Source organism: Electrona antarctica (genome assembly GCF_951216825.1).
Source record: "Electrona antarctica genome assembly, chromosome: 4".
Classification (NCBI taxonomy): domain Eukaryota; kingdom Metazoa; phylum Chordata; class Actinopteri; order Myctophiformes; family Myctophidae; genus Electrona; species Electrona antarctica.
The window spans coordinates 49,429,885-49,449,816 of NC_136809.1; the positions used below are offsets into that span (position 1 = coordinate 49,429,885).

Here is a 19,932-nt window from a genome sequence, read left to right on the forward strand (position 1 = left end):
ATGCAATTTACGTGAAATCTTTCACACATTTTCTTACTAGGCTGAGGAATATATCCCACCCTTTTCACATTGGCCTGTTTTAGCGCCACCAACAGGTTGATTTTTGCAAAACACATTTTTTGAACAAAATGCCTCAAATCATCCAATTGCCATCAAAGGCGTATGAAGAAATGGCACCCTTTTCACATTGGCCTATTATAGCGCCACCAGGAGGCCACAACCTGACCTGCCCTGGTGGAGACCTGTGCCCCGAGGTGCACTTTTTCTAGTTATTGCTGTGTTGATTGTTCAAGCACTTTGTAACTGTGTTTAAAAAAGTGCTACAGTATATAAATAAAGTATTATAATTATTTCTATTATTATAGATTAGAGTAGTGAGGCATCTTGAAAATGGATACACACACATAACATTAAATTCACAAGTATAATAATCGTACAGTGTGTTTGTTTGTACTCACGGACTAGGAGGTAGAGTGATGTTAACTCCATCCTGCATCACTGACTGACACACTGTTATGACAGAGAGAGTCACTGAGTGACATTCTCCTCCTACTGCTGTTGTGGTGAAGAGGAGGCTGCACCGAAGGAAGTGACAAGACGGCGTACCGTATCGTATATACTGGTATTGGCCTATCTCACAGCCCGCTTTCCACGCCCACTTCCGGTAAATAGTGGTGTCTTTAACATTAGCATTTACACGTTTTTTTCTCTGGAGAATCTAAGTACATTTTCTAATGTAATAATGTGACAGACCAATATTATTATGAAGCAAACAAGATGGTAAATCAGCTCGAACAGATATAACAAACCTTACCTTGAGAAAACAAAAGTTGTAGACTTCTTAAACATGTTACATGTTCTGTTAACATGTAGCGTCTATGGAGTGACGCCACGCTATCACCACTAACCCCGAAAGGGGGCGTATTAAGGGGGGCGGGGAAATTCTGTGAGATAGGCATATTGTGGTCAGGAGAGGACGCTACATCAGGGCTCTGCAACGTTGCAATTTGTTGTGTGCACATGACAAGTTCCAACTTATTTCTGATTGTCCACGAATATAACCTCTTCCCTTATTTATTTATTTCTCTTTCGCATTGTTAAAATGATCATTAGACCCTGCGGAGCAATAACCCTCTATCTCCCAGACTCCCTCCCCCAGGCAGAGTCCGGAGTTGCAATGCATGTAGAATGATGTGCGGGGTGTAATTTACATACACATGGGAGGGACTTGATTTATTTGACTTTTTAAAATAGTTTATTTTTTAACCCATTTTGGGCGGGAACCCCTTTTGGTGTTAGCATTATGTTATGCTTTAGCTATTGAAAAATAGCAGATCCACAAGCTCATAGCGCGCCACCGAGTGGCGCGCTACGAGCTTGTAGGTCTGCTATTTTTGAAAAGAACCACTGACATAGAAACATAGCTTTTTCAGAAAACTGTCAGGATGTAGAAGACATTTTTATATATATTTAGGGCCTTCTGGGGAATATAAATAATACTGTACCATAAATAGTGTACTAAATACATTTAATATTGTTTAAGAAAAAGGTGAATAGGGGGAACTGAACTCTGGTGAACCAGGTTAAAACTCAACTGAGCTATTTGAAATGTTGCATATAGGTTCTTCTCCTTTCTGGCTACCAAATGCGGAAGTGGGGGTTCTGAAATCAACAACAAGGCATGTTCTAAGGACCGACATTGGATTCATGAAATGTGTGTAGCCTACAGCCTTTAACGAAGACCACTCGTTCGTATATTGGATGCACGTTCACATGTGAATCGTTGCATAGAAAGATCAACACCCTATTTAACACCATGATAAGCATGGCATGGCACCGAAGGCTTGTGTGCTACAATTTAGGCATTTAGCAGACGCTTTTAATCCAGAGCGATTTACAATAAGCAAAAACAAAGAGCATGGCAATGCATCACATACATAAAAAGTAGTTATCATGAAACATGCGTAAGTTAAGAACGTAGCAGTGGAATATCTATATAATGAAGCTATATATACTATACTATACATATATACTATAAAGTGCTATGACTACATAAAATGCAATTCTAGTGCTGTCTATGTAACTTGCTTTGATTGATTGATTGATTGAAAAATGTATTAACAGTTTGCAGAATTACAGTACATTTCAAGCACAAACTCAATACAAAGGCTGTTAACTGTGAGTGGACGACCCAATTAAGCATTACACTTGTTTCCAATAGGGTCCACAATGTTCAATTCATCAAAAACATTTAGAGACGTACAAATAGACACTTCTATATAGACAAAGGACAGAACAGGAATTCATCATAAAGGAGGTAAAAAGGGAAAAGAAACATATATAGTGAGGGAAAAAAAGGGGTGGGCGGTGGGGGGGATTCACGTTCAGCTCCGTTCATTTGTTTGTTTTCCTTGGAGGAGCTGCGTTGGGTCCCCAAGTCGGCTCCGTGGCCGTACCTATAGGTCTGTATAAAATGCTATCTACATACACTTGCTATAAGTCTGTATAAAATGCTATCTAAGTCTACATAAAGTTCTAACTAAGGGACTAGGGTAAGTGCTAAAAGTTGACTGCAAAAATGCTGCTATTTGTTTCAGAAAAGCTTTATACCCTGTATAACATGTTTAACAATGCAATGTGGCATAGCTCTGTTTACAAAATGCTGTACCCTCCAACTGTATATACTTTTCAACAGTTTTTTTTGTATTTTGACACTTAATTGCTTTGGCAATGTAAACGTATGTTTTCTCATGCCAATAAAGCTCCTTTGAAAGTTTGAATTGAATTGTGTGCAAGAGAAGCCCACTCTATAGTGTCACTCATCAAAGATAACAATCTACAAGCTGACAATTCTTTGCAATCACGACACCTGGTCAGCAGCGTTAGATTAACTCAGGGAGGCCCCTAATTATCTTTTAGGGCCTCTCCACCCAACCAACACCATGCTACTCAGAAGGTGGGCATGCAAATAAAACACTCAAGTTATAAGACATTTACACAGTATTGACATTATATAGACCAGATCTTGAATGTTTGTAAATGTCTATAGTTTGTCAACCTGTGCATATTGAGAACAACATAATATATTTCTAATAGTCACTAACAAGTGTCCTGTTCTTCCAGAAATATAATAATACTGCTCCAATGCCTGTGTTATCGAGCCGGACATACATTTTTGGCTGTGGTGATGTCATGAGGATTTGGTCTATTTGCATGTAAAAATATGAGTAAATGTAAAAGAATAAATAAAAATAAAAAATACTTAAATTCTGTTAGTTTCTTCATCATCAAGGCGGAAGTGTCTAGTCTAGACCAGGGGTGTCCAAACCTTTTTCAAAGGGTAGCGCATTTGAAAATATACCTTTTACGGCCAACTGCACCTCCTGTCATACTGATCATAACAATCTCACATACAAATGCATCACATTATAACCATTTTTATTTAACTACAGTGCGATATCAATTAGACTTCCAACAATTCAGCTTTATTTATAGGGTTATAACTTTAATATTTGCTATGCTATTATATTTACGGTCCAATGAATTGTATTTTGTTCAAATGGCAATAAAGGCAAGTGTGTGTGTGTGTGTGTGTGTGTGTGTGTGTGTGTGTGTGTGTGCGTGCGTGCGTGCGTGCGTGCGTGCTCGCGTGCTTGCGTGTCTGCGTGGCGTGGCGTGGCGTGGCGTGGCGTGGCGTGCGTGCATGTAAATTAATAGATACAGTATGCAGGCTCTAACCCAAACATGACTGAGCGCCAGTTGCTCTGACATCGCATGGCAAGATCTTCGAGCGACCAGGTTCTGCAGCACTCGTGGGTGAGTGACTATGCCTTGATAAGGAAAACCAAACCACACACATTCAAACCCAAATGAAGCAGATGCCAAGCTCAAAATACAAGACGTTATACAAAAGAGAAACAAGCAGCTTGCACACTGTTGGGCAGTGACATGGATAACAGACCCTATATTCACAGTCACAAGATGTGGAGATTCACAGAAAAAGGCATTGCACCTGTTGCTAGGTAATAAACAATGATGCAACATGTCACCACCAATTGGGTAAGGGTGTAGGGGCTATATCTTGCGCCACCCCTTATCCCTTATCCCTAAAATAATTTGCCATTTTTTACTATTTTAAAAAAACCTTTTAAAATAGTTCAAATAGGCCTGGGCTGTGGCTCAGCGGTCCAGGCACCTTGGCCGGTAGTCCAAGTCTGGCAGTGTTCCGCGGGTTCGACTCCCGATCCCGACGGCCTTTACTGAATGTCACCCCCCCCCCCCCATCTCTCTCCCCCATTTCCTGTCAGCCTACTGTCTGTCCCTCTATTAAAATAAAGGCGAAAGTCACAAAAAAAACATTATAAAAAAAATATATATATATAAAAGTTCAAATAGCCGATCTATACAAGCTCACAATGTTTCGATGTAGATCGGCTAGTTGAACTATTTTAAAATGGGTTTTTTTAATAGTAAAAAATGGCAAATTAGTTTAGGGATATGGGATAAGGGTGGCGCAAGATGGAGCCCAAAGTCTCATCCACAAGTTGGCAAAGTTGGCAAACATCGTACATCTGCAGTATGCATTGCACAAACATCAGTCCGCTAGTGGCTTTTCATTGAGAAGAAAAAGAGAGAAATTAACTATGGAATATATACACTCAATTAGGGCGAGAAGCGACATCGCCCTACAGGGCGAGGTCACGTGCACGCGTCCGCCTAGCAGACTGCGGAATACACACAGCATTACGTCCACTTCATCTTCTCTTGGCTCTTTGCTGATTCCTGACATTTGCATAAACTGCATCGCGTTGAGATTTTGGCAATTCTGTGACTGAAACACGAGTTGAAAGATGATTAGAAGCTTTGCAGAATGTGGGCCAACACACGTGAGTTCAATACATCATACAGTATCATATCGTTGCTGTCGGGAGGAAACCTCCTAACTCCATTTTTGTGGTTTTTGAGCTTTTCTTTTTTTTCATAAATCAGTGCTATTGAACACCCTTTACGTCTGTGTGTTGTTATTGAACCAATGGAAAGTAGTAAAAAAACGCTTTGGACAAAACCTCTTAACTCCATTGGATCCTCAAACTGTCTGCTAAAGCAACTAACTCCACCACCGCTTCCCCTCTCATGCAAGTAATTGTGACAATATAAACTCACAACACCAACTTTGATGGGGCAGTATTGCTTTGTTGTTGTTTGAAAATATATGGTTTTCTTAATTTCCTGAAAGAATTTATAATTTTCATTTCTTGAAAAATGAACAATTTGGAGTTAAGAGGTTTCTTCCCGACAGCAGAGATATATCTGTTATACTGGCAATTTACTCAACACAGCAACCCACATCATAACCCAAAATATGAATAACTCTGGACAACAGCATGACATGACTGAGAATATGCAGTGGTGGAAAGTAACTAAGTACTTTTACTTAAGTACTGTACTTAATTACAATTTTGAGTTTACTTGAGTATTTCCAATTTCCAGTACTTTTACTTCTACTACACTACATCTCGGAGCCAAAATTTGTACTTTTACTCCACTACAATTATTTGAAAACTGTAGTTACTAGTTACTGGCGATTTTAATTTTGATTCGAAAACATACATTAACCACTTCAACCCTATACATTTCGGCCATTTGAAAATAGCCGATCTACAAGCTCACAATGCGTCGCGACGCATTGAAGCTTGTAGATCAGCTATTTTCAATAGATTTTGTACACAGTTTGAACTTGTGAAATGGGACATTCTGCAATATGAGTACTTTCACTTTTAGTACTTTAAGTACATTTTCAATTCCGACTGTAAAGGTCTGAGTGAGGCCTAGGCCTCACTCAGACTTTTACAACAGATTGCTGTATGCTTGCTGTATACAAAGGGTGTGACACAGCTTGCCCCAATGCATTTCCAATGGGAGTCACATGGTCTGACACAACACTTGTGTTGTATGAGGGGGAGGGGCGCAGTCGAAACACAACAGCCATGACACTCACAGCATTCATACAACAAGCATGCAGCAATGTTTTAAAGGTCTGAGTGAGGCCTTACTTGTAACAAAGTACTTCTACATTGCAGTATTGGTACTTTTACTTAAGTAAAACAATTGAGTACTTTTTCCACCACTGAGAATATGTAAACAGTATTATAGGCTACACTGTACCCTTTGGAACGTGATGAGATCGAGTCATTACTTCATAGACGCTCGCGTTGCCTAAGTGGACAAATTGTTTATTTTTCATTTAATTTCAAACATGGATACGGTGATGGACTTGATGCACTTATTTCCAGCTAATGTTTTAAATGAAACTCCATTAATTTAAACCTTGAGAAGTGTTCTTAATAAGCATACATGATTGGTTCAAAGACTGACCGTGTCGGAGTGGGTAGTACATGTCATCAGAAGACCCGCTTTGATTGGTCTGCTGGTGTCCAGCTGAGCCCTGATTGGTTCCCTGAGGCTGAACAGGTCTGTAAAAATAAATACATAGATAAAAAAAAAGAAAATATATACAGTATGGAATCTAAAGCCATGTAGTAGTGGAAAAGGTATTCACATGTTTTACTTAAGTAAAAGTATCAATATTGCAATGTAAAAATACAAGTACAAGTTTTTCAAAATACTTGAGTAAAACGTGCAAAAGTACTTAAAGTACCAAAAAAAAGTACTCATTATGCAGAATGTCTCATTTCAAGTTTTCAAATGTATACAAATCTTTAGAAAATAGCCGATCTATAAGCTCACAATGCTGACTGTGTTCTTGTAGATCGGCTATTTTCAAATGGTCGAAATCTATATAGGGCTGAAGTGGGTAATGTATGTTTTGAAATAATAATAATCAAAATCTACAAAGTAACTAGTAACTAAAGTTTTTAAATAATTGTAGTGGATTAAAATGTACAATATTTGCCTCTGTACAAGTAAAAGTAAAGAAACACACCTCAAAATTGTACTTAGGTACAGTACATAAAGCAGGGGTTCGCAACCCGTGGGTCGCGACCCCTCTGGGGGTCGCCAAATTATTTTGGGGGGGTCATCAAAAAAAAAGCAACTTTTTCTTTCTTTCTTTTTTTTTGCAACTGAATGGCTGGAAAATGGAAATGAAGAGTTTACATATAATACACATAGTACATACATACACCTTCCCTAATGATTATATCTGGTTTCAGTATTTATTTATGGTGTATTGTCTCTATTATTAAGGTTATTGTAGCAGTCAATTTATATTGGGGGTCGGGAGGGGGCGGGGGTCCAGAGACAGTGCCAAAGTATCTCCGGGGGTCCCCGGCCAAAAATGTTGAGAACCCCTGACATAAAGGACCACTTCACCACTTTTCAACATCTCTTCGTATAATTGGTCCTCACTAATGCTCATGTTAAATGCCACAATTTTTTCCTACTCAGTCTATGTGATTTCTTTATATATTTATATATAAATATATATATTTTGTATTATCGTGAGAACGATGGCTTCCATTTTCGCATTGCAACTTTTCGGGAGTAGAACGCCTGTCTTATCTATTAGCTTGTGTTCCCCATCGATGATGTCACTGGTGGTTTCTGAACTGCCCACAGCCCTCCTATGAGACACAGGCCTGACTCACACCTTTACAACAGACGGATGTATGCTTGTTGTATGAGATGTATAGCTGATGCAAGGTCGCAATGCATTTCCAATGGGAGTCACATGGTTTGACACAACATTTGTGTTGTATGAGGGGGAGGGGGGCAGTCGAAACACAGCCGAAAGCCATACAACACAAATGTTGTGTCAAACCATGTGACTCCCATTGGAAATGCATTGCGAGCTTGCATCAGCTATACATCTCATACAACAAGCATGCATCAATGTTGTATGCTAGATGTTAAAGGTGTGAGTCGGGCCACAGACTGAGTAGGAAAACAATGGTGCTATTTTATCATGAACATTAGTGGGGACTGAGGACCACTTATATGAAGATAGGTTGAAAAGTGGTGAAGTGGTCCTTAGTAAATGTATTTAGTTACTTATCATGTATTCTGTATACAAAGATCAATACAATGCTTACCTGACACAGCATGGATCTGTTAAGAAAAAAGAAAAGATGAAGATAAAGTCCACATTCAGTAAGTTGTATATAAATCTTTAATCCTTGACATTGTTATACCACCATACTATCTTTTATGGAGAGTTGTTCAGTGATGTTAGATATAATCCATCCATCTAATGTAGTGGTTTTCAACCTTTTTCATATCAATCCAAGGCCCATTATTTATTCAGCATTTGAGCCACGTACGGACCACCATTTGATGATATTTAGCCTCTCAGACCCAAAACGAAAGAATATTCTGTTATCGTGACGTTGACACACAATTCCATACTGTTGGCAAAATATCAATTCTACCACATTCTCTAATTGTGTAGACTTCTTGTAAATTAAGTAATGCAGATGTTTAACATTAATGTAACTCTTCTTGAGAGTGTAAAATGAAACCAAATGGACCCGTATACGGGTCCATTTGGGGTAAGGCCCGACTCACACCTTTACATCTAGCATACAACATTGATGCATGCTTGTTGTATGAGATGTATAGCTGATGCAAGCTCGCAATGCATTTCCAATGGGAGTCACATGGTTTGATACAACATTTTGGACTACAAGCTGTTGTATGGCTTTCGGCTGTGTTTCGACTCCCCCTCATACAACACAAATGTTGTGTCAAACCATGTGACTCCCATTGGAAATGCATTGCGAGCTTGCATCAGCTATACATCTCATACAACAAGCATACATCAATCTGTTGCGACCGTGTGAGTCGCCCCTAGACCACTTTTTTTTTAGGTTTGGGTTGTGTAGTTACCTTGCCATGATGTAACTCCAAATGTGGACAGTGATTAGAAATTGAGTCAATGAGGAGCACATTTTGAATTATTAATTTCTAATCACTGGAGCAATTATTTTTGTCTTACCCTTTAAAGATCTATAATAATTGTCCATTTGGTTTACCAACTCTCCATCATTTAGCTGCATGGGGACCACCTGGAACCCCATCAAGGACCACTGGTTGAAAACCACTGATCTAATGTAGCAGCATCTCACCTTTAGATGTTCTGTATCGACACAGCAGCACCAGGAGGATGGCCAGTAGCAGAATCACACCGACAGCTCCCACAATCACACCTACTACATGTGGAAGCCTCAGACCCACAGGAGGAGGAGGAGGAGGAGGCGGAGTGTGTTCCACTGATCCAGACACGGCTGGCAAAGAGAGGTTATAATGAATTATAAAATGATGTATTCAAATACACTGCTGTGCAGGAGGACGCTAAACGCACACCGGTCTTAGTAGTGGTGCCGGTCCACCGGTAGAACGATTTAAAAGTCTTGAAAAGACAAAGGTGGCCCGCACACACTCCTATAGCCAACATGCCGATACTTTATTGGAATAGGAAGCCGAGAAAGAGAATAAACCAACGTTTCGGCAACTGCCTTCCGTAGGCTATATATCATATCCCCACCTGTGTCTTTTCAGGACTTCACACTCAAATACACTGCAGTCAAATCACTTGATTCATTGGCTCCATTATGGATTATATTTTGTAAAAACGCAATAGTGTCATTGCATTAATACTCAAGAACTCAAGCAAATTGATAATATTTTTATAAACATGGGGAAAGTCTATTTTAAGCCCCTCAAACACGAACGCAAGGACAACACAAGAGACGGTCGCGGCCACACAGCCAACTCAAGGTACGGCCACGGAGCCGACTTGGGGACCCAACGCAAGGACAACACAAGAGACGGTCACGGCCACACAGCCAACTCAAGGTACGGCCACGGAGCCGACTTGGGGACCCAACGCAGCTCCTCCAAGGAAAACAAACAAATTAACGGAGCCGAACGTGAATCCCCCCCGCCGCCCACCCCTTTTTTCCCCCCTCACTGTATATGTTTCTTTTCCCTTTTTACCTCCTTTATGATGAATTCCTGTTCTGTCTATAGAAGTGTCTATTTGTACGTCTCTAAATGTTTTGATGATTTGAACATGGTGGACCCTATTGGAAACAAGTGTAATGCTTAATTGGGTCGTCCACTCACAGTTAACAGCCTTTGTATTGAGTTTGTGCTCGAAATGTACTGTAATTCTGCAAACTGTTAATAAATTCTTCAATCAATCAATCAATCAATCAATCAAGCTTTTTTTTTATTCCATTTTAGGTTTAGGCAAAACAAATGAATTTAGATTTTCTTCTCCCACAACCCAATGACATGGAATTGGATCATTGTGTCTTTGTAATTTTTTCCAAAATGATAAATGATGAAATAATGATCTTCAGAATAATTGACTCAAACCAGGGACCTTTGTATCGGAGATATGATAAAAATTAGAAGAAGAAGAAAAGGTTGTAATCCATAGTTCACTATGCAAACATGCACTTTAACATTAAATGTTTAAATTAAACATGATACTTCCCTTGTCAACAAAGCCAGACAATGTTAACACATTCTAACCTAAGATTAACATTACTGTCAATGAGGAACTCCCCCTGGTGGATGAAATGGTTTAGTACTACTGGGATTCACTGACAGTGTGATTATATGGGTCAAGACAAGAGTTAGATTCTTCTTTGTTTTAACCTTTATTTAACCAGTTTAACAAGTGGGAACTGACCAAGAGGCAGAAATAAAATTACACTTCAAAAACTACATCGTATATGTCACATTATAGAAGAGCAAATAAAACATCCATGATACACCTCAAAGTACCTATGAAATATATACAACAAATCACCAAAGTACTACTCTTGGCAGGGCGAATACACAATGTAGGCCTACAATAAGTAAATAAACAATAAATATATAGGCTAGTAGTACATATCCAAACATGTGCAGGTGTTGGACTGTACATCTATGGTGATCCTTTTGAAACTTCCAAAGACAATTTTAATCGGGACTGCAGGTCGTTCCACGAGTCCATAGGGGCGAAAGAAGGCCAGACATTTTTTTTTTACCCCCCTCGGATTTGAATGCTGGTACCACACACACACACACACACACACACACACACACACACACACACACACACACACACACACACACACACACACACACACACACACACACACACACACACACACACACGCTCTGTCTTTTGTTAATTAGTGCCTATTAGTGCTGAGAATGCAACTTGCGTCTTATTGTTGACTTTGTTGATTTTACTAAACAATTTGTCTTTACATGATTTCTTATATAATGTTTTTAGAATGTAACTGAATTTATCATCACATTTTGGGTGAATGTCTCCCCCCCCCCCAGAATAGGGATTCAAATGAGTGGTAGTATAAAGATATTTTAATTTTTAAATAATGAAAACAAATATTGTCTCGTGTTTTCCTCATGACATAGGTCTAGTGTATCTTAGGGGGAAAGATTTACATATGTATGTATTTTTTTACAGAGGTACCCTGAGCCAAAAGAGTTTGGGAACCACTGGGATCGAGATTAGTGGATAACATATTTAAACATTGCATCCCTCCTGGGTATGTGATAGTACGTTTTGCTCTATATCTCACCTGTCACATCCATCCAGCTCTGTGGTGACTCTCCAAGGCCAGAGATGTGACACTTGTAGAGTCCTTCATCAGACGTGTAAACACTGTGGATGGTCATCTGCTCTGTAGACTCGGTCCTGATGAGGGATCCGTCTTTATAGAAATCAGCTGGGCGGCCAGAGGAGGGTTTATCGGTCGCCTTGGTTCGGGACCAGCAGTGCAGAGTGACGTCACTTCCTTCCACCACAGGAAGTACAGGGCTCACCAGGATCACAGCTCCATCTGGACGACGACGAATAAGAAGTGTTGTTAATGATGATGGTGATGATACATTCACGGCTCAACTTATGTAACTTAGAGAGCACTTTATGTAGACTTAGATAGCATTTTACACAGACTTATAGCATTTTATGTAGACAGCGCTAGAATAGCATTTTATGTAGACATAGCACTTTATAGTAGGCCTATATATATGTTCAGTTTCATTACATAGATATTCCACTGTTACGTTCTTAGCTCACGCATGTTTCATGATAACTACTTGTATGTGATGTATTGCCACGCTTTTTTGTTCTTGCTTACTGTAAATCGCTCTGGATTAAGAGCGTCTGCTAAATGCCTAAATTATTGTAAATTAACTTCTCCAAGGGGACAACCAAAATAGTTAGACAGTGGTTTGTGCCGCTGGCTTTGAAGATCTGTGATTAAGCAGCCCTGCCCTGATGGAAGAAAATGGACTATGGGCTCCATTTGCGTCACCGCTATAAACCCCTTATCCCTAAACTTCTTTTCCTTTTTTTACTATTTTGCAAAACATTTTTGAATAGTTAAAATGGTCAGTCTATACAAGCTCACAACATGTCAATGTAGATTGGCTAGTTGAACTTTTCAAAAATGTTTTTCAAAATAGTAAAAAAAAAAAAAAGGCAAAGAAGTTATGGGGTTTAGCGGTGACGAAAATGGAGCCCTTATGTGACATGCTTATTGTGTATTATTTTGTATTCCTTTGTACTGCGTTACTGTTGAGTGTGTATAGTATTGTATAATGTCGTTGCTGTCGCTCCCGGGAGGATACCACCTAACTCCATTGTTGAGTTTCTTTCTTCTTCATAAATCAATGCTATTGAACAACCTTTATGTCTAAGTGTTCGTTAAAAACATATTGAACCAATAAAAAGTATTCACAATCTCTGAACTCCATTGGACCCTCAAACTGTCTGCTAAAGCAGCTAACTGCACCACCTTGCCCCCTCTCATGCAAGTCATTGACAATATACTGTATATTAGTCACAACACCAACGTTGATGAGGCAGTATTGCATTGTTTTAAAGATATACGGTTTTCTTCATTTCTTCATTTCTTTTAATTTCCTGAATAATGACATTTTGGGGTTAGGTGCTTTCTCCCCGACAGCAGAGATATTGTATATTTTGTCCTGGTATGTCTTAGAGTACTTGGAGTTTCTTTCAGTAGGCCTGTATACTAACTGCTGTGCTGCCCTTTGTGACTGAATTTCCCCAGCGCGATCAATAAACGTCTTATCTAGTCTTAACCCATTTTGGGCGGGGACCCCTTTTGGTGTTAGCATTATGTTGTGCTTTAGCTGTTGAAAAATAGCAGATCTACAAGCTCATAGCGCGCCACTCGTGGCGCGCTACGAGCTTGTAGGTCTGCTATTTTTTGAAAAATCGAAGAACGACTGACATAGAAACATAGCTTTTTCAGAAAACTGTCAGGATGTAGAAGACATTTTTAGAATCTGATCTCAGGTCAAAATGGGTTAAAGACTATTTAACGGACATCTGAACACAAATGCAAACGGAACACAGTGGCAGACTTGCTGAACGTACCAGTCACAGTGACATTAGCGGTGTTACTCTTTCCCTCTGAAGACTCACACCAGTAAAGCCCAGTGTCTAGTGAGGGCAGCATGGACCGGACAGTGCATCCCGTGTCGTTCATCCTCCCCCAGCTGAGATCACCGCCGTCATCACACTCTGAGGTGACGTGGTCGACGGTGGTCCTCTTCGGTCTCCAGACAGCGGAGTCTGGAGACTGTCTGCGGTCCTCACAGCTCAGGAAGACTGACTGAAACTTGAAGAACTGGGATCTGTCGGGACTGAGCCTGAGAGAGGCTGTGGGACATATAGAGAGACGAAGAAGACAGTTGATTTCCTGACAAATGGATCATGATGCACTGTATGTAGGCCTATGTTAAAAAATCAACAATATATGTCTTGTTACATTTTAGGCATTTAGCAGACACTTTTAAAGGAGAATTCCTTACCTTTCTTACCTTTATTTGTAGTTGTTACGTCCCCAACAAAGAGGTCCAGGTGTTATATTGTGCAAAAGTGCATTATTGGCTATTTCCCCTACCATAAGCCCTCAATGGGGGTTGGGTTTTTGTGCTAATTCGCTTATTTCCATCGAAATAAGTAGTAAAGTGTGCCGCTTGGGATACTATTTACATTATGAAGAGATATATACAAAGAAAATAGATTTTTGAGCGATGGAAATAAGCGAATTAGCATAACACCCCATAGCCCCATTCAATTCAATGCAATTCAATGCAATTCATTGAGGGTTTATGGTAGGGGAAATAGCCAATAATGCGCTTTTGCACAAAATAACACCTGGAACTCTTTGTTGGGGACGTAACAACTACAAATAAAGGCAAGAAAGCCTTCTAGTATGGAATTCTCCTTTAATCCAGAGCGATTTACATTACGCAAGAACAAAAAGCATGGCAATACATCACATAGGCCTACATAAAAAAGTAGTTATCATGAATCATACGTAAGCTAAGAACGTAACAGTGGAATATCTATTATGAAACTATGCGTGTATACTTTATAGTGCCATGTCTACATAAATTGCTATAAGTCTACATAAAATGCTATCTAAGTCTACATAAAATGCTATCTAAGTTACATAAGTTGGGCCTTTGCATATGCCTGTGTAGGTCGTCGGGGCTAGGGCATTAGGGCAAGTGCTACAGGCCATGATGGAATCTGAAGAGGTGGGTTTTCAGACTACGGTGGAAGATTGTTAGAGTTCCTTGATCTTGGTCAGTAGACGACAAACAGACTTACCTCTCATGACATCACCACCACTGTTTGGAACTTCTGCTGAGACACTCACCATGGAATAAACCACTATAGAGAGAGAGAGAGAGAGAGAGAGAGAGAGAGAGGGGGGGGGGGTCTGAATCATACATATCTTAGGTATGTTTGCACATTATATATAATGTCCATGACAACTGTTATACCATATAGCTTGCCCCTAGCTGAGTGACTGAAGCTCCCAGGCATGGATCAGTGCATGGGTAAGTTATAGTCAGTTCTTGCCCAGCAACGTGGTTCTGGTGCCACTGTTTTCACAGCTTACTACCAGCGTGTTCTACCAGTGTGTAAGTTATGAGAGGAAACAAATGCTGTGTCTGTACTGTGTACTGTATTCATTTGCGTTTCTGGGTTTGTCCGTGTTCTCTTCGATAAAGGTTTCTAGTGTGTGTAGTAGTCATTGTGGGGTGAAATAATGTGGACAAACTCTTTAAGTGCATGTTAATGTAATGAGTACTTACCTTTCTTGTTAATTATATATTTATTATATGTTGCTATGGTGTTTAACTGTCAATATGCTGATTCTGATTCTGCTGGGCATGAGGTACGTTGGCCATTGATCTGTTTATCCACTAGAGGGCAATGTAAACCATATGATAGGCCAAGGTTTTTGCTCAATGCAGTCAAATGAAGCAGACTTATTCACAACCTAGGCATTTAGCAGATGTTCTTATCCATTTTTGTACAGGTTAGGTCAAAATATTCCCTACATTGTTATATTACATTTGTTTTTGATTCCCAGTGTGGGACTGTTATTGTTATTAGCATTTTACATTGTATAATACCGGTGATTTTCTTGATGTTTAAAATCTATATATTGTTGTAGGTAAAGGTCTGAACTATAGCAATCATGTGAAGGGACACGTTTTTGGTATAACACTTTCTAAAATGTGATATTTATGCACTCCATAGTATGATTTGTGTCAACTCCGTCAGACACAAGACATGGACTTACAGGACACTTTTACTACCATATTTTACCAGGCCGGGTCACACCAAAGACTATAAAAAATGGGACCCTATGGCTCCCTGCTGTGTCATGTCCAGGGACCCTATGGCTCCCTGCTGTGTCATGTCCAGGGGGTGAACTGGGACCCTATGGCTCCCTGCTGTGTCATGTCCAGGGGGTGAACTGGGACCCTATGGCTCCCTGCTGTGTCATGTCCAGGGGGTGAATGGGACCCTATGGCTCCCTGCTGTGTCATGTCCAGGGGGTGAACTGGGACCCTATGGCTCCCTGCTGTGTCATGTCCAGGGGGTGAATGGGACCCTATGGCTCCCTGCTGTGTCATGTCCAGGGGGTGAACTGGGACCCTATGGCTCCCTGCTGTGTCATGTCCAGGGGGTGAATGGGACCCTATGGCTCCCTGCTGTGTCATGTCCAGGGGGTGAACTGGGACCCTATGGCTCCCTGCTGTGTCATGTCCAGGGGGTGAACTGGGACCCTATGGCTCCCTGCTGTGTCATGTCCAGGGGGTGAACTGGGACCCTATGGCTCCCTGCTGTGTCATGTCCAGGGGGTGAACTTGTGCATCATGGCCAGTGTTGATTTTGGCAGCAAATTTAGATTTTAGTTTTAGTCATAGTCTGTTGAATACTTTTAATTTAGTTTTAGTCACATTTTAGTCACCTGGAATGTTTTACTGTTAGTCCAGTTTTAGTCGACTAAATACCATAAGATTTTAGTCGACTAAATCTACAGTTGATTTAGTTGACTAAAATGTTTAAAATTGATGCCGTCGAAATGATGTTTTTACACTTTCTGCAACGCAGTGCGACGCGTTGTTAGCTTGTAGATCTGCTATTTTCAGCATGCTACCAAGTGTAAAATGACTTATACTGGATCTCTTGTCCACTAGTCCCTTCCTAACATTTTAGTCTAGTTTTTATTTGTTGACGAAATTGTCAGTATATTTAGTCTTAGTTTTAGTCACCATAGCTTAGTTTTCATTTAGTTTCCTTCAGTGAAAAAAGGTAGTCGACGAACATTTTTCGTCGTAGTTTTAGTCGACGAAAACAACACAGATCATGGCTGTCGGATGTACTTGTATAGGCCTATACATCAAGCCGCCTCAGAAACAGGAGATATTAGGCTCTTCCTTGACCCTATACTGTATATACAGTAGGCCAGAGTTCAGCATGAAGTGCCATGTTTTATTTCCTTGATAGTCGGTGTGCCATATCAACATTACATTTAATTATAACACCACATCCAAAGCAATGAATGAATAAACAAACAAACAAACAAAGAAATACATAAATAAAAAAAATGGGCAACTGCTTGGCTAAATGAATACAAAATATTTCCAAACTGATTTTGATTTTCCATAATACATACCGGTACTACCATCTTAGCACATAATTATACTCTATGTAGCTACCATGTGACAGCATTAACTACCATGTTAGAACATGAACTACACAGAATACAAAGGGTATTTTGTCCACACTATGTATAAAATTGTCTCACTGATTAAGCCTAATTCCAACTATTAATCAAAGCCCTGGCGGTGAAAGAGCCTCTTAGTATAGTGGGCAAATCTGTCAACTTGTCCCCATGAGGATACAAGTCATCATCAAAAAGGTTGAAGGAAATATTTAATAGACGGACACATAACATGAAATAAGAGAATACAGTCATTTTTACAGAGTGTTTGTACTCACAGACAAGAAGTAGTGATGTTAAATCCATTCTGTGTTGCTGCTCACTCACTCACTCACTCACTCACTCACTCACTCACTCACTCACTCACTCACTCACTCACTGGCTGACTGACTGACTGACTGACTGACTGTCTGTTATGACAGAGGTACTGGTCTGTCTGACTGGCAGTCTGTCTGTCTGTTATGACAGAGGTACTGACTGACAGTCTCCTCCTACTGGTGTTGTGAAGAAGAGGAGGCTGCACTGTGAGAAGAGGTGGGCTGGACGGTGCAGTCGTCTCCTGCTGCTGTATAGTGATGTGAAAAGGCTACAGACAGTGAACCTGAAGTGTCAGTTTCACCAGTAGGACATAACACATGTGGAGGAGAACACACGCTATCCCCTCCACCTCCCGATGTCCTCCCAAAACAATACAATTTATTCTATTTCATCTGCTTTAATGAGTACAAATGAAATACTTCAACATGCGCGTACATACTCCTTGATTGATCACTCAGAAGCCAGTTTAATATTTCCACGCGCTTATAATATACAAATTGAATTGTAATTATAATTCATAGTTTGTGTTTTATCGTGTTTACGGATGGAGATGTTTGGGTGAAGAAGAGAGGACGACTTCAAAGTGCATTGTTACCGTTTGTGTGCTTGATCTGAACTTTCGGAGTCTTGGAACAAGCGAGTATACCTCTGTGCAGCAAGACAAGAGGCGGTTTATAATGGTATCGAAACATCTCTGTCAACCACAACAGTGAAACACATATACTGTTTAACCCATGAGCTACATCATGTTGCATCCTGCACAGCAATGGGGTTTTTTTGTGCTGTGGGTTTTTTTAAGTTGTCAAAAAGCCCCCTGCTCCAGTCCTCAGTGTGAATGCTCACAATGTATTCAACTGTTTGATGCTAATGATGAATGAACATGCATAATACACATTGTGGATATTACAGTAAAAGCCAACGTAAGGTTTATTGCAAAGAGCTCGGCGCATATGCCATGGTGCACCCATTTTGGGCGGGAACCCCTTTTGGTGTTAGCATTATGTTATGCTTTAGCTATTGAAAAATAGCAGATCTACAAGCTCATAGCGCGCCACCGAGTGGCGCGCTACGAGCTTGTAGGTCAGCTATTTTTTGAAAAATCGAACGACTGACATAGAAACATAGCCTTTTCAGAAAACTGTCAGGATGTAGAAGACATTTTTAGAATCTGATCTCAGGTCAGAATGGGTTAAGCTGTTCTGGTGGCTCATAGACTATGAGCCACCAGAACAGGCATATGTCACGTGCCTCTTTGGCCTCCTATAGCTGCCCCTTGGTCGCAGCTTCTGCAGTGGCATTCTTGTATAGACGCCATCCGGGGCCTTTTGCTGCGAATACGAGACTGCTCGCCCCTTTACCAACTCGCCCCCTGCGATTTTTTTTTTTTTAGTTAACAGTTAATTTAGTATTTCCCTCCCTCTCTGAAATCTGAAATTATCTTGTATACTGATTTATTTGATTGCATAGTAGTCGATCTCTATACTCTGTACAATTTAGAAAGAACAACATGTCACAGAGACGCACACGAACACGACCACTTCCTGTACTTGAGAGACTGTGTTTACTTTCTGTGGCTGACACTTCCTGTGTGGATGTTTCTGATCTGCTAGCTCTCAGCTCAGCACCACACCGAAGAAACAATTTACCAAAGAGTATACATAAACTAAAGAGTTCATTATGAATTCACTATAGTCTAATTTGTGAGTTTGCTTGACACGAAGCTCAACATGGGAGTGGGAGAAGATACTATAGGATCTTCCTCCCACTCCCATGTTGAGCTGACCTATAGTATCTATCAAGAGTTGACTTGAAGTTGCTCTTTCTCTCTAAAGAAAGTATTGAACTGGGTTGGTTTCTATAACTTAAACATATATTTAAGATATGGTTGGCCAATGTTGATCATTTTAGCGTTCATGATGTAGGTTTTCTAATGTTTACTTTTGTTTTTATACACCACCCTAATATGTTCTTGGGTAGGCCATGATTGTTTTGTTTTTGTTTTATTGTGTGATGCCCCCAGGTGGCCAGAAATGAAGACTGCATTACATTCACTACCCCCTGAAGAAAGTCACAATTAAGCAAGCTGACGTGTTGGTGTATTTTAATGTTTCCAGCCCAGACATAAAGGCCTTTTACTTATCAGACCTGCACTCAGGGCAAAGAAAAAAAGGATGACCAAATTTTGGTCATCCTTTTTTTCTTTGTCCTGAATATTATTCCTTTCATGAGCATGAGTCTTTGATGAATTGAACATGGTGGACCTTATTGGAAACAAGTGTAATGCTTAATTGGGTCGTCCACTCACAGTTAACAGCCTTTGTATTGAGTTTGTGCTTGAAATGTACTGTAATTCTGCAAACTGTTAATACATTTTTCAATCAATCAATCAATCAGTCTGAACGTCTCTCTGTTAACCTACTTATAGGCTACAAGTAGGTAGGAGTGGGAGAAATGACCTACTAAAACAAGTGCGTTATAAATAACATTTATTATTATCATTATTATTATTACTAATACTAGTGGTTCTCAAAAGTTTTATTTTCAAGGACCCCTGTGACTCGGGTCC

General features: G+C 40.1%; 1 protein-coding gene across 1 annotated transcript; it reads right to left on the reverse strand.

Annotated features, from left to right (window-relative positions):
* Positions 1–4,738: 4,738 nt before the first annotated feature.
* On the reverse strand, positions 4,739–13,501 carry LOC306921494 (uncharacterized protein). The gene is made up of 6 exons (XM_079498635.1): positions 13,388–13,501; positions 11,559–11,819; positions 9,084–9,242; positions 8,052–8,067; positions 6,376–6,473; positions 4,739–4,831 (listed from the first exon to the last, which is right to left on the reverse strand). Exons 1-6 carry the CDS (start codon positions 13,497–13,499, stop codon positions 4,755–4,757), a joined length of 723 nt encoding a protein of 240 aa, XP_079354761.1. The 5' UTR covers positions 13,500–13,501; the 3' UTR covers positions 4,739–4,754.
* Positions 13,502–19,932: the final 6,431 nt, after the last annotated feature.